Here is a 15616-nt window from a genome sequence, read left to right as displayed (position 1 = left end):
AATGAAATTCAGTTTTTCTTTTGCATTACCAAACTGGCCAGAAGATCTGATATTTACACCTATGATATTTACACCTGATCATTAGATTAACTAAGCTTTAGTCTGCTATTTAGCTATTTCGCTGGACTGAAGTATAAGGAAGATCACAAGATTCAGCTGTTGCTGAAACACGACTTGGGAGAGCTCCTGCTTCCATCACTCCTCATTTTAAAAGCACCGGTTTACTCTCTCATGCAGACTTTCTTGGACCATTTCTTCCCCTAATTTTTTTTTTTTTCCAACTGGAGAGCAATGCCATAAAGCAGCACTGGTGAGTAACATCTGAATTCTGCGTGTAGGTGTGTAAGGAGCAGCTGCTCCCGTATGTTCAAGAAACAAATGACACAGCCATACCACGTATCAAATGGTACCACATATCATACCATGTATCAAATCAGTCATATCCAGACACAGCAGGGTGGAGATCCAGCTACAGTACTGTCATCAGTCAGGCAAGCTGAGCCTATCCAGCATCTACGCTCCTCTAGCTGAAGTCTAGTAAAAAAAAGTGGTTAAAAAATTCTGCCACTAGCTCTATTTCAGATCCATTAGTCTGTGTTTTTAGAGTACTACGTATAAAGTACCCTAATCCTGAGGTTGGAAAATGAAACAGTCTTGAAGTGACAAAAAAATACAATGAAAAACCTCACAACAAAGTAACGGATTATGTGACTCTCATACACTGAAGTTGAAAGAAAAGGAAAAGAAAAAATCCTGCACCAATACAGAATATAGCATTTAAGTCAGTATCTTTGCTCAGGACTCACAAGTTAGCACCCACACCACCTCTCAGGATTCAATTCTAAAACTTTGCTGGATGACAGTACTGAGTGCGAGCATGAATCTACAGCATGGCCAGAAACAGAGCCAGGTTTCTTATAAGCCATTAAAAGGTTCGTTCTAGTAACTGGTTACAAAAGTTCTAGCTGTGGTGTGGAGAGTGGACCTATCTGCCTGTTGTGAATACATTATTAGGCGTCTTTCTAGTTAGTCAAATACTTGCCACTGTATCCAATAATTAGAAACAAAGAGTGGTTTTAGTGCTTTATCTTCCTGTTAGACTCCTGCAATGCAGTCTGGAAAATCTGATAGGTTTTCAGTTCTGTCCAACTCAGCAATAATAAGGTTAGTAAGTTAGTAGTTATGGTACAGCTTTTTTTAATTCTCAAATAAGTATTTGCTACAGCAACTCTACCCGTAACATCGTAGTTTATGGGACATCAGAGGATGTACAGCTCTCTTACCCTAAAGTTCTTGCCATTCAACAGTGAAACACAACATATTAGTGCTCTTACTTAGAACTGAAATTTCTAAGAGAGTGCTGAAGTCATATGATCTGCAAGACACCCGAACCAAATTTGTAACTCAGAATATTATAAAGACCACGTAAATGATAACTTTTAAATTATGACAAGGGACTTGGCCAGACCTGCCTCTGTACAATGTCTTCAATCACTGTAGAGGAATAATAGAGAAAATATACTCTTAGTATGATGTCTTAAAATCTCTGTTTTACAAGATGTAGCTAGAGAATGTGAAGAGCTTTCTTTAAAAAACTACCTCAGCAACACAAAAGCTTCACATATCTCCCAAAGTCAGTATTTTTATGAAGTGCAACTGGTCTGCAGTATTTTTCCAAAGCTCAATATTCTCATGTTTTGTTTCTGTGTTCTCTTACAAAAAATACTGCCATTGACTTGTTTGCACGTCCTGCACCTTCATCCATTATGCAAAAAACTACTGCCAAAACAATGCTACAAATCTCAGTGAAACTGGAGTATCCCTTGACAAGCAGATCCCATCTCAAAATAAGTGAGAATGAGAAACACATTACTCTGATCTTCTGATTCACGGAGGAATTCTTTCTCTCCTCTCTTATGGGCTGGGAAAGGGGTGGAAGTTTTAACAGAAAAGATTTTTACATAAGTCACTTTGGAAAATATTTACATTCTGAACGATTGCAGCAATAACAGATTTAGAGGTAATAGTTCTTGTGAAAGCTGTTAAGTGGCATCAAAATACAGCAGCAGCAAAACTAAAGCTGAACTTTTGCATTATTTTAAAGACACAGATAACATTTAGACTATGTAGGAAGCAAAAAATCCTCTCCCTATCACAGTATGTTGTCTTTTTTCCTAAAAGTAAGATGAAACTGCTTGATGAAAATATTTTGCCTAAGGGGAAGAAAATTGGGGGTTTCCAATAAAAATATTATGGTCTCTCTGGGAACTCTGGAAAGACACCAAGAGTGTCCTGCTGTTCAGCCCCCTACACCATCTGATACGCTAACAGTTCCAGATGGCCTTTACTACAGGATGACCTCCCCTCTATTCTTTTATTATGACCTTTGGGTCACAAATTATCTATAGGATGCTGCTGTCATGTTGTAAGACACTGTTGTACTCTTTCATCTAAAGAATAAAGACGCTTAACATTAAAACTCATCTTTCTTAGGCAACATTAAAACTCATCTTTCTTAGGCTGACCTTCCAATGATGATCAAACCAGACAGTTATTCCAATCAATGTCACTGCTTGAGAAAATATGTTTCATTTTTTGCAACACTGACATTAAGAAACTAAAGCATGGTTTTAAATCAGATCGCTTTTGCAATTCTACTTGGCTAGAGAGCATAGCATGTTATATTAATTTAAAATATCAAAAATACCACTGTAACGGTTTTGATGAGTTATCACGATTAAAGGGATGTGGTGGGTTTGGCTTTTCTAAGTTATTGATGTGGTTTTCATGTAAACTTCATTGATAGGAGGTAATAAAACTTTATGTAGGTTTTATTAATTATTTGTCTTTCTCTGTCATCATAAACGGAACACAAGGAATTTGCACAGGAAAATATAATAAATAGTCCCAATGTACTAAATAAAGTAATAAGGTTAATTTCTTTCCTGCTGTCAGTAAATTCATGTTAGCAGTCTCTCGTCAGCTTGACATCAATTAATGATTTTAATTCCAGACTCTTGTCACAGTGCTCACCACCCTTTCGTCTAATTAAAATGGATGATGCATGATGAAGGGAAAACACAAGACTTCTGTTCTTGTTGTAACATTTCTATTCATTAGTATACTTTCACAACAAAGGGCTTGTGGCTTTAATGGCACTAGAGAAAGATGAAGAGAAGTTTATTACATGTTGGAGATAAAGACCCTTATACCCTTAGGAAACATATAATACAGGAAGTGTTTTATGGAATGACCGAATCCTTCAGCAAAAAATATCAATGTTATTACCACTACTAATGAACAGACAGAATGTTTCACTCAAAATTTAGGAAAAATTGTTACGTGAACAACACCCACTGAAACTGTAGCCTCGTTTACTTTTGCACCAAAATGTTGTCAGCCTATCGATCGATCTCCAAAAGTAAAGGCAAATCTGCCAATACAGAGACAAACGCCTGACCCAGCTCCCCCAGACGGCACCGCTGCAAGACCAGGACCCTTGGGCATCTCTCCCACTCTTTCTGCCATACTCTGGCAGCTGCGACAGCATCCCGTCTGCCTCCGACCACTGTCCCCGCTAGCGAGAGAGGTTTCCCCCAGCCGCTGGCAGGGCGTTGCCATTCACTCAGCCGCACAAAGCCCTGGTGAGGTTTCCGGCCCGCAGCACCACGAAGGGGCTACCAGCCCCCCCCGGGCGGCGGCCCGGGCAGCCGAGCCGCGGCCGCGCAGCGCCGCGGGCAGCCGCGCCACAGCCGTGCCAGGAGCTCCCCCTCCCGGCCCCGCTCCCGCGGCACGGCCGGTGCCAGCCCTGGGGACACCGGCACAGCCGCGGGTAACAGCAACAGCGGAATTATGCAAATTTAATTCCTTCTGTAGCCTGAAGGAACCAAAGGTTACGGCTTCCAAAACAGAAAGGGGGAAACGAGCAAAGAAGTGGGTTTCTTTTCCAGATGACAGCTACACATATCCACATACGAAGTGTGGTATTGCTTTGGCGGGTGTTGATCTTCCTCCAACAAGATAGCAGAGACTGGAACTGTACGGCTGCTTTTGCAGAGCAGAGGAAGGCCCCAGCTCCAAAAGCCCCACCTGACTGCTCCTCCATCCTCCCAGCATTTCTGGAGCCTCTGCCATAACGCTCTGTAATTCTCTTCCAATAGGTTCCTCCGTATCTCAAGACTGATCCTCACAACACAGGTGTTTAAGCACCTGATTTTGCATCCATTTCAGTAGAAGTTGAGGAGAATACAATACTAAGATTAAAATGCCTTTATGGTAACGCGCAGATTTACAGAACATTAGTAAAGCTCTTAAGTCAGTGTATTAACCAAACAGAGAAAATATCCTGTAGACACTTCTTTCAAGAGAAGGAAGAGCCTCTAGAGGTGGATTAAAGCATAAGCACTATTCCCCCATAGCTGGGATCACATACTCTGAAACATGAGATTACGTTAGAATTGCAACTTTCATCTTCTAAGCATTATCTAGCAGTGAACCATGCTGGATACAGCTGAATTTCTTGAAAACGCCACAAAGAACTATATTTATTTCATTCCTCTGTTATCTACTACCCAGGTACAAAGACCGAAGTTGTGTGGGTTGGGGAGCATCTGGTTTGCTAAAAGAAGTCAGTCCAAGGCTGAAGACAGGGCTGGAATGCATGGCCTTACCATGCGGGTGTCAAGAATGGCACATGCCTGAGCTGAAGAAGGGCAGAACACAGAAAAAGTTTTTTGATTTCCTGAAGATTTATTTTGTAAAGATCACTGAGCTGGGGGGGCAGGGGGGCAGGAATCAAACAAACAACAAAAAAAAGAAATCCAAGGCAAAATCCAAGGGTGAAAGAGCGACAAAGATATCAGAACCTGCTGTTAGAAGGAAGTCTCTCTTCAGTTAAGGGTCACCAGTAAAAAACAGACAATGAAAGCAGGTTTCTGAACAGTTTTGTCTTCACATCTCCTAAGAAAGAGACTATGCAAATTTGGTGGCCTTCTACAACAGGGTTACAGCATTGGTGGATAAGGGAAGAGCAACTGACATCGTCTACCTAGACTTATCCAAAGCATTTGATACTGTCCCACATGACATCGTTGTCTCTAAAATGGAGAGACATGGATTTGATGGGTGGACCACTCGGTAGATAAGGAATTGGCTGGATGGTCGCACTCAAAGAGTTGTGGTCAATGGTTCAATGTCCAAGTGGAGACCAGTGACGAGAGGTGTTCCTCAGGGGTTGGTATTGGGGCCAGTGCCATTTAACATCTTTGTCGACAACATGGACAGTGGGATCGAGTGCACTCTCAGAAAGTTTGCTGATGATACCAAGCTGTGTGGTGTGGTCAACACACTACAGGGAAGGGATGCCATCCAGAGGGACCTTGACAGGCTAGAGAGGTGGACCTGTATCAACACGGCTAAATGCAAGGTCCTGCACATGGGTCGGGGCAATCCGAAGCATAAGTACAGGCTGGGCGGAGAATGGATTGAGAGCAGCCCTGAGGAAAAGGACTTGGGGTGTTGGTTGATGAGAAGCTCAACATGAGCCAGCAATGTACTCTTGCAGCCCAGAAAGCCAACCATATCCTGGGATACATCCAAAGAAGTGTGGTCAGCAGGTCAAGGGAGATGATTCTGTCCCTCTACTCTGCTCTTGTGAGACCTCACCTGGAGTACTGTGTTCAGCTCTGGAGTCCCCAACATAAGAAGGACATGGAGCTACTGGAATGAGTCCAGAGGAGGGCCACGAAGATGATCCGAGGGCTGGAGCACCTCTGCTATGAAGACAGGCTGAGAGAGTTGGGGCTGTTCAGCCTGGAGAAGAAAAGGCTCTGGGGAGACCTTCTAGCAGCCTTCCAGTACCTAAAGTGACCTATGAGAAAGCTGGGGAGGGACTATTTACAAGGGTGTGTGTAGTGATAGGACAAGGGGCAATGGCTTTAAACTGAAAGAGGGGAGATTTAGATTAGATATAAGGAAGAAATTTTTCACTCTGAGGGTGATGAGGCACTGGAACAGGTTGACCAGAGAAGCTGTAGATGCCCCATCCCTGGAAATGTTCAAGGCTAGGCTGGATGAAGGTTTGAGCAACCTGGTGTAGTGGAAGGTGTCACTGCCCATGGCAGGGGGGTTGGAACTAGATGATCTTTAAGGTCCCTTCCAACCCAAACCATTCTATGATTCTACACTATAGGGTCTTGAAGAAGTAAGAAAATATTTCAAGGCAAGCAGGTTGCAGGATACCGATCGACACATTGGCTACATAATGAGAAAACCCTATCCTTGGAGGCCCTCAAAGACCAGATGTAGAGAGTTTCTAAAGTAGAAAGGTCTGTAGGCTTCCAAAGGCTTAGATCCAGTAGCACAAAAGAAGGTGACCATCCATACGAAAACTAACTAGGTTGTAACACTAATTCCTCTTGGTCATTGATAAAAGTTTCAAAATCTGTTTTAAGTCTATCCTACCTAGCAATGCCTGTGCAAGACTATAAGTAGTTGGAAGCATCTATGAAAGCTCAAGATATTCTACGCATCTCCAATCCACGAAATCCAAGACATTACTCCTAGGAAGATGAGCCAACGACAAGGGAGGGCATCAGGAGACTCTGGAATTCATAGATTCATAGATTTCTAGGTTGGAAAAGACCTTAGAGATCGAGTCCAACCATCCCTAATCCCCACTAAACCATATCCCCAAGTAGATCATCCACCCTATTCTTAAACACAGCCAGGGATGGGGACTCAACCACCTCCCTGGGCAGCCTATTCCAGTGGCTGACAACCCTTTCAGAGAAGAAATACTTCCTAACATCCAACCTGAATCTCCCCTGACTAAGCTTATACCCATTTCCTCTTGTTCTATCACCCAACACTAATGTAAAGAGCCCTTCCCCTACCTTCCCACCATCTCTTCTCAAGTATTTGTAGGCTGTAATCAGGTCTCCCCTCAGCCTCCTCTTCTCCAGGCTAAACAGCCCCAACTCCCTCAGCCGCTCCTCATAAGTTTTATTTTCCAGCCCCTTGACCAGTTTAGTCGCCCTTCTTTGGACCCGCTCCAGGAGCTCAATATCTCTCTTAAAGCGAGGGGCCCAAAACTGGACACAATATTCCAGGTGCGGCCTCACCAGTGCCGAGTACAGGGGCAGGATCACTTCCCTATTCCTGCTGGTCACACTATTCTTGATACACGCCAGTATCCCATTGGCCTTTTTGGCCACCTGGGCACACTGCTGGCTCATATCAAGCCGGTAGTCAACCAACACCCCCAGGTCCTTCTCCGCCAGGCAGCTCTCCAGCCACTCTTCCCTGAGCCTATAGCGATGCTTGGGGTTTTTATACCCCAAGTGAAGGACTCTGCACTTGGCCTTATTAAAGCTCATGCCTCAGCCCAACGACCCAGTCTGTTCAAATCCCTCTGAAGGGCCTCCCTACCCTCAAGCAGATCGACACAGCCTCCCAGCTTGGTGTTGTCCGCAAATTTACGGATAGAAGACTTTCTATAACAAACCCAAGAAGGGCTCAGGGCTATTTTTTCAGTCTGCCTGAGTGAACGTAGCATCTCAGTGGTATCCAGTTTTAGCGGCCCAATGATGGATGAGATGACAGCATGGCAAAGAAGGGCTCCAAGTTAGCATATATACAAACCAGCTGTGATGTGGCACAGGAATAGAGCTAATTGCAGTTAGGTCTTATTCGACTTCCACAAGACTGCAGTAGAGTCTCCTTCTTAGGAGACACAAGGCCAAGTTCAGAGAACCTATTGCTCAGTTTTGCCTTAAGGTTTTGATGGCTGTCATTGCTGGGGAGGAGCACCCTTTCTAACAGCACACCAGAGCCCATCTGGATTTTCAGATCAGTGCTTGGCAGATACTGAAGGATAATGCAAGCAGACTTCTTCTGCTGGAGTAAATCAGCGTTAAAGAATAATGACACAGAGGGACAATGTCCTACAGCATTGGATGAACTGTTAATCCAACATTTGCAGAATTTACAAATAGCAAGCATTTTACAGCAATTTCAGTAAGATTGGTGGGTGATCTCCTCTAATTGTTCCAGTAGTCTATTTTATTGAAAGCTGCCTGTATTTTCAACTAGGTAATTTAATTTTCTGTTCAAAATTACTTTAAGATTGTCAGTAAACATGTACCATATATCGCTTAAGAGACATGCTCCTTAATAAGGAATTATTATTAATAATATGTTTATAAAAGGCAATTTTATTCATTTTAATCATGGTAAATTGAAGAACATTAATTTGCTTATTTGTCTCATAATCAGTGCAAACACTACTTTTAAGATTTTAAAGAAAATACTACTGTAAGCACAATACTATTAAAATTATCAAGTCAAGGCATAATAATTCCATAAAATTGTGGGCATGATTGATTTTTTAATGGACCATTCACTTGTTCTCTGACCCTCTAAGGACTTTTGCTCCTAGCCTCTCATACGTAGTAAATTCATTAAATCCAACCTATTTCCCCAAAGTATTGCATCATTACAGAGGTATATCGTATCAAATACCAAGTAAAACAGAGCAAGTGAATTGTACTGCTAAAAACACTGAGGAGGAAAAAAACCACAGAAAACAAAGTTAAAATAGCAGCCATTATGAACCAAGACTGACAGTAATATTTTACTCTGTCTCCTAGTAAGCATTTTGAGGGATTGTTCAGTTAATTTGCAAGAGTACTTTTCATTAATAGCATGTATTTAGCATCATTATTTTCCAGGATCAAAAGGAAATTCTGCAATCTATCCACAAAAATATTTAGTCTCTATGGACCAAATTAACATCTGAATTTTTCAGAAACATAAGGAAGCACCTCACACATTTGGTTGCTATTTTATTGTCTTTTATTAGTTGTACATGCCACTACCCCAAAGAATTTGCATTCTCTTATAGACATAACACAAAGGAAAGAAAATACACAGTTAGGGAAAGAGAGTAATGGGAGGAGGACTCGTGTTACGATAACATCAGGCTGTTACGATGTTCTGGCACATGCATTTTCTGCAGTTTCAGTGAATACATAAAATTGGTTTTATGACACATGAGGAGAAAGATTCAAATTGGTTAGTATAACTTGGTGGACAGGGATTAGGAATTTGCTCCATGCATTGGGGGCTATACAAATAATTCATAATTCTACCTTGGTACCCAGCGTGACTATTGCAAACTCTCTTACATCACCACATGGTCTATACTCTCACCATTCTTACTGAGAGAGACACAGAGACACAGAGAGACAAAGAGAGAGAATGAAGAGAGAGAAAACGTTACTAACTCAAAACCTCAAGTCTTTCTTCTTCGAATAAACGTATATGGCTGATTTTCTGGGGACCTAAGGTTACTAAGAAACCCTCCGTGCTGGGCAACCTTGGGTTCAGCAGAGTGTGTGGCTAACCTTCCCCCTGCCCTGCGCTGGTTGGAGCGACAGAGGCAGCTTTCAATGGCTCTGCACCCCTGGCATGAGTTTCTCCACAAAGCGGCTGGTCTGCCCATGCGTAAAGGGAAGTTGACTGCACAAACATCCTCATATCCAAAGTCATTTATTTCCTTCAGTTCCAGTATTCCCCTTTACCATATCATCTGAAAGCACATTACTCTTAGAAACAGGAACAAATTTCATGAGCCTTCTTCACTTTTGTTAAAAAAGAGAAATTAAAAATCAATCAGACAAGTAAAAAACAAACCACTGTGATCCAGCCACCCTCTACTGTCAGAGTAGATGGAGAAAGACATGAATAAATTTAACATAGCATAAATTGACGTAAAAAGAGTAAAAAAATTCCCATAATGTAATCCAAACAGATGGTCACAAATGATAAAGTTTCTGCAGTTTAACAAGTTACTGCTGATCTTCCTTAACTAATAAATATATACTCCTAGCCTGCCTTAGCTGTAACAGAAATCACTCAACCCTTAAAGAACTGAAAGCAAACCATTTCAGGTTTAACTGAGGAGATTACACAAGAGTTACTGTGACTCTGCTATTCCAGTGAGCTGTTAAGAGTGATGAAGCCATCGTTTATAAACTTCTGTTCTTACACACAGAAGACCAAGGTGCATAGAGATGGTGGTTAAAGGGAACTTTAGGACTAACTAGTCATATTCCCTGTACAAAGACATCAAAATTTCCCTGCATCAATCTTCAATTTATGGCTGAGCTATAGTATAATTTTTAGATAAATAATTCCAACTCATAGTTCACTTTCACTGCTAAATGTGTCTGAATCTATTTACCATTCAGCATTCAAACTTTGTAAGCAGTTAAAGTTTGTCTCCTTAGTGAAGAGATGTTTACTCAAAGATGCATTTTTACTTCCCTCCACACGCATCCTCAAATACTAGTTAACTTAGAACCTAAGTTTTCCAGGATTTTGACTAAATTGATGTAAGAGATACCAGAGATTAGGTCTCAAATATCTATGGCTACAAGAGACAGGATGAAAAGTAGATTGGAAATATTGAGAAAAGCAGATGACATATACATTATACAAGTTTTTAATGTTAGGGGAAGCTGGCAAGGAAGAAGAGAGGTACTCACCACTCATTTTTACAATTAGCAGTTTAATATACATATCATTCCATAAACAGACTGCATGACACATAAATAGACTGAACTCCAGTGACAAATATACTGGTAAGTATGATTTTAGTTTTTTTTTTTTCTAAATATATCAATGAAAAACTAGCTATGCAAGACTTTGAAGAAAAATACAAAACACACTTCATTGTATATAAATATTTGTTTTCTGAAAACGTCAATAAAATCAGTTATAGAATATATAGAGAAAACATTTCATTTTATTACTTCAGTCTCCTCAATAAGGAAAGGAGCTCTAGGTCTATAAAAGATGCTTAACACAGCCAAAGAAGCTGTTGATTCTAATGTCCAAAACAAATCCAGCTTTGTCTTGTTATTTAAAGTATATAAACATATCAACATTTGGGAAATTTCATCAGTGAAAATTGAACTTCAGTTATTTAATTTAAAAAACAAACTCTCTCTATCAAGGTTTAAGCAAATACTGAAGTCTACCTCTCCTGTTCTTGCTTCATTCGTATTCTCTCCTCTTCTGAAGTAAGAGCTTCCTGCACTTTTATTTTACCAGTTTTCTCACTCTTGTCATCTTTGCGATGTTTGCCAAACCTGTTAATAACACACAAAAAGAGAATCTAACTTGTGAAATGAACAAAACTATATTTTCCTTTTCCTATGACAAAGAGACTCCTCCAAGAAAGGATGCTTGGAAACCAGAAAGACAAAGCGCAAAGACCTCAGAATCTCAATTTTTAATATTTTCAGGCTGCTTCTGTAGGTTTTTTTTGTGTAGTTTTTTCTTATTTTTATTTCACTCTTAAAAGTTTATAGAATTCCTCACTAAAGAACAGAACAGAACAAAGCAAAACAAAGGACCACATGCCTTTTTTCTGCCTGGATTTTTGGGTCTTCTGTGTATTCTTAAATACACAGTCAAACAATATTTTAGAAATTACTCAACACTATCACTGCCAAAGAACAAAACTCAAGCTCACATTAAATGAAGGCTTTCGCATAGGTGCTGCAAGAGACAGCGCTGTACATCTGACAACTGCCCAGAGCCCAGTACCATCCTCCGCACCCGCCCCAGAAAAGCAGTTTCACCACACAGTGGACGTCATCCAAAAATGTAAACTTATTATTTTTCAGCACCAAGGGATTTTTTTTAACCTTGTTACTCGTGACTCTTTTCCTCCAAAGGTGTTCCAGTACAAAGAGAGTGAATGAAGGGATGGAAGATGGCTCGGCTGTCCCAGAGCAGGATGCTGCCAGCCCAGTCTTTGCCCTCTTCACATCTCCTTTTCCCCTCTATCAGCTACATTTCAAGTATTTTTGGTTTCTTCCGTATTTGCACATTCCACTGTTTTATTTTAAACTTTAAGGGAGAGCACAGTTTGGCATTTGAGATACTCGGTTACTATTAGGACAAAATTGTGTGCATTTTTTAGATATTTCAGACCTGCTCTGAAAATGAATGACTTTATATAGAGTGAACTAAACAAACACTTAAATAAAGCCGTGAAATACATCTAAAGTTTAGATGACAATTTTCTATTTAAGACAGAAGGGGTAACATGTATCTATTAAACAGTATCTTATTATAATACATACCCATTAAACATGGGATCATTTATCATAGCAAAAGCAGTAAGAATTTTACTTTTTTTTAATCAAACACTCATATGAGAACAGACTGACACTTGTGGCACTTCACACTCAGGTTCACATCAAAAGTGAAATGAAAGCACTGAAAAGTGCAAAGTCCAGCAATGGTGTGGACAGAACACCCCAAATATTCACAAACATTGAAATGAAACACAGAGTTCTTAAAACTTTCTTCTGATCCATGAACGTAAACCGTTTAAAATATTTAGAGTCCACCAGGCATTTATAATATTTTCTGTTTTGTTCCTGTTGACTCTAGTACAAAGCCATTGTGTGGGTTGAAGACATCACACAGTGACCCTGCAGAATGATTAATTTCTGGCCACTCAGTCAAGAGATATTATTATACTGTGCAACCATGTTTATGGCTCTTAGGGTAGCTGTTTAAAAACACACCACCACAAAGATACAGCGTAGGAGCATGTACACAAACTTCAAAGTGCGTGGCTGCTCTCCACAGTTCCCAGATTGCTCATTTCCAAACTAATCTGAAAACTAAAACTGTTCATTAATAATCAACTGAAAAGGGAAAGGCAGAGGACATGATATGGTTAAGAAACACAAAATAGGACATAAAGTCTCTGATTTTATATTTTGTTATATGTAAAACTGACATACTTAAACTCAGTGACTAGAAACACCAGCATGTATCTTTTAAAACATCCACCTATTTATTAGAGTAGTCAAAACCATTACACAAAACATATACATATATGACACAAGAGATTCAAATCAAGTTCTGGATGTCATACACCAAACAAAAGAGAACGGTTAATTTAAAATAGCTGTACATCTTCTAGTCAAGAGGGGAGTTTTGGCAGAAAAACAGTGGAGCTGAGCCATTTCACCCTGATACACAGAGAGTGCCGGGGGTGGCAGGGGTCTGACTGACAGAACACACAGAGCTGCGAGGAGACACACAACATATGTGGTACTGCAGCACAGCATCTCTGGGATGCCTGCATTTGCTTCTGTCTCCTGTCCTTCCCTGACCCATTAGAAATGTCAGGCAAAGCAAAGAAACCAAATTCTGGAGTAGCCAGTTTATTTTTGAAAAAGAACTAGTGGTTAAAAGAAAGACAAGAAAAAAAAAAGATAAAATTGAATTAGTTAGTTAGTACACATTAGGTTTTGGCAGCAAAATAGAGTTTTGCCTTCTCCTCTCTCAGAGTTTTCTTCCAATCATCTGGGAATGAATGTCCCTTCTGCTCTTCAGGATCATCCTGATAAAGTCTCCAGAAAACATCTCTGGTCCTTCCCCAGGCATTTCAAAGGGTGGACATATTGTTCCCACTCTGACCGGAGACTTTCCAGTGCCACATCTGACAAGCTCTGTGGTCATCCCAGCAGTGGACAGCTTGGCAGAGTATGAACCACGGTGGTCTTGTAAAGCTGCCTCCTCTGGACTTTGTCACCCACAGAAGTGATATATCTGCTATAATCACCACTGCCTGCAACAAGTTCAGCAACATTAACTGCACTGTCCTACACTTGAACCCGAATACTCAACGTTGTTCTCCCCGCTTCCTGATTGTGGCTTTGTGTTTTTAACAGCGTCACCTGCACAGGTAGCATCTCCATCATACTCGTAAGTCATGGAGCTGCAGAACAGTTTGGAAACACACTGCTCTAAAAGAGTCAGGCTCTGAACAAGTCTGCATGCTTTTAGCAAGACCTCTGTGCAAAAATATTTACAAGTTCAAGATTTCTCTTTTCCACTGAGATTGCAAGTCTAACGGCACCTCTGTTAAGCTTCAGCTTACAATAGTAGAATAATAGTAGAATAATAACAGGCAAACAAAGGAAAAACACTTTCCAGGCTCCATCAGGCACTTGAGAAAGGTGTTTAAAAGAACTGTGATGGGGATACATATGTAGACGCACATACACCTTTTATTTCTGTAGGAGCAGTCAACATTCCCCACTCCAAACACCATTCAAAGGTTTTGTAAGATTACTCTTGCTAATAATAAGTGTGTTTGCTATTTATTTCTATTAGAAGTGTTTGCTCCATGAAGTATGATTTGTAGCCATAATGCAACCCACAGCCCAAATCAGCATCCTCTCCACCAAATTTATAACAGACGTTTATAAATTATTTAACATTCATATTCAAGTCAAGTTTAACGACAGCAGAGCAACATCCAGCAATACTAAGGCACACCATTAAAGCGAGCTGTTAACACTCCCTCAACTGTAATGCGGTGACTACGCGGGTGTCAAGCTATTCAAAATCACCAGTCCTTCTAATTTCCTCGGATAGATGTTTCCTACTCTGATTCATGAATATTAAGTAAAACAGGACACTTAGAAATAAACATACAAGTACTGAGACCACTGAAATTGAAGCCTTCTATGCAATACCCTTTCAAAACACTGAACACACATCCCACAGCCACCCTGCACTGTCTTCACAGCTGCTGGTAAAGCCCTTCCCTGCTGCTCTCCAGTGGCCCTTGTGTAGTTGTGTGAGTCAAAAGAAGTAAAGTGTGGGTCAGGTCCCCAGAACTATTCCCAGAATTTAAAACACCCCAATTTCAATGCATCGGCCCATGAAAAGATCTAGCTTACCTTTGTAAAAGTTTCACCTTCTTAAATGTGCAAGCGGTACAGTCCCTGAACTCACCCCATTAACATTAATGTGTGGCACCTTCCCGGCAACCCACCAGCATGTGCAACCCACCAGCATTTGCATCATTGTGAAGCTTACTTCTTCACTGCTCAGGTACTCATAAGGAAGGGAAGATGAAACTGGGATGTATGATCCATACATGATCCAAGGATACTTTGGAACCTTACTGCTTGCAATGCTGTTTCTTCCATAATGCAGATATCGAATGTCCTGGCACACCCATGTAATAACCTACCTCACTGAGGCGACTGCTCACTTAGTGATAACAACCCAAGGCTGGAAACTCCCCAAGTGCAGTAGTTAGCAATATCTCCCTTGCAAAACAGCAATCACTATCCATTCGCCCAGTGTCAGAGAGACTCTATCGAGCCTTTTGCAAGGACATGGCCTTGAGGATCCTGCCAAATGACTTGATCCCAGCCCTTGCTGCTCACTTCACAGATGCAGGAGCTCTTCTCCACTGTGCGCAGCTGGTTGGCGAGTGCCTGAAGCACCTGGAGATTTTCAGGCACTTGTCTGAATCTGTGATGGTCTCATTCTCATTGCTGTGAGGCTGGCTGCTGGGATACTTGTTGCAGTTCTTACAAATGCAAATGAAATGACAACTTTCCTTCTGAAGCAGACATGAGACTCCACTGCTCAGGATCTGTGCACAGCAATGCTCCTTGCATTAGTGACAAGGAGGACAGCATTTAAGAACAAAGGTAAGAACTACTGTTGGAATTAAAAAACAGAACGGTGCAGAAAAGGAGCATCTGTGACACTGATGTTCAGA

General features: G+C 41.0%; 1 protein-coding gene across 8 annotated transcripts in view; it reads right to left on the bottom strand.

Annotated features, from left to right (window-relative positions):
* Positions 1-15616, bottom strand: part of PARD3 (par-3 family cell polarity regulator) — a 479965-nt gene that overhangs the window by 120870 nt on the left and 343479 nt on the right. For 5 of the 8 annotated variants that reach the window (XM_086614468.1, XM_086614469.1, XM_086614471.1 and 2 more), the window contains one exon: positions 11043-11153. The exons of the other annotated variants lie outside the window; for them this stretch is intronic. In XM_086614468.1, coding sequence (XP_086470594.1) covers positions 11043-11153 — 111 coding nt within the window. The remainder of the gene's footprint in view (positions 1-11042; positions 11154-15616) is intronic. 8 annotated transcript variants of the gene reach the window in all.

The sequence above is a fragment of the Tauraco erythrolophus genome, chromosome 7 (genome assembly GCF_009769465.1).
Source record: "Tauraco erythrolophus isolate bTauEry1 chromosome 7, bTauEry1.pri, whole genome shotgun sequence".
NCBI classification, from domain to species: Eukaryota; Metazoa; Chordata; class Aves; order Musophagiformes; family Musophagidae; genus Tauraco; species Tauraco erythrolophus.
This window is presented reverse-complemented; position numbering and strand designations above follow the sequence as displayed.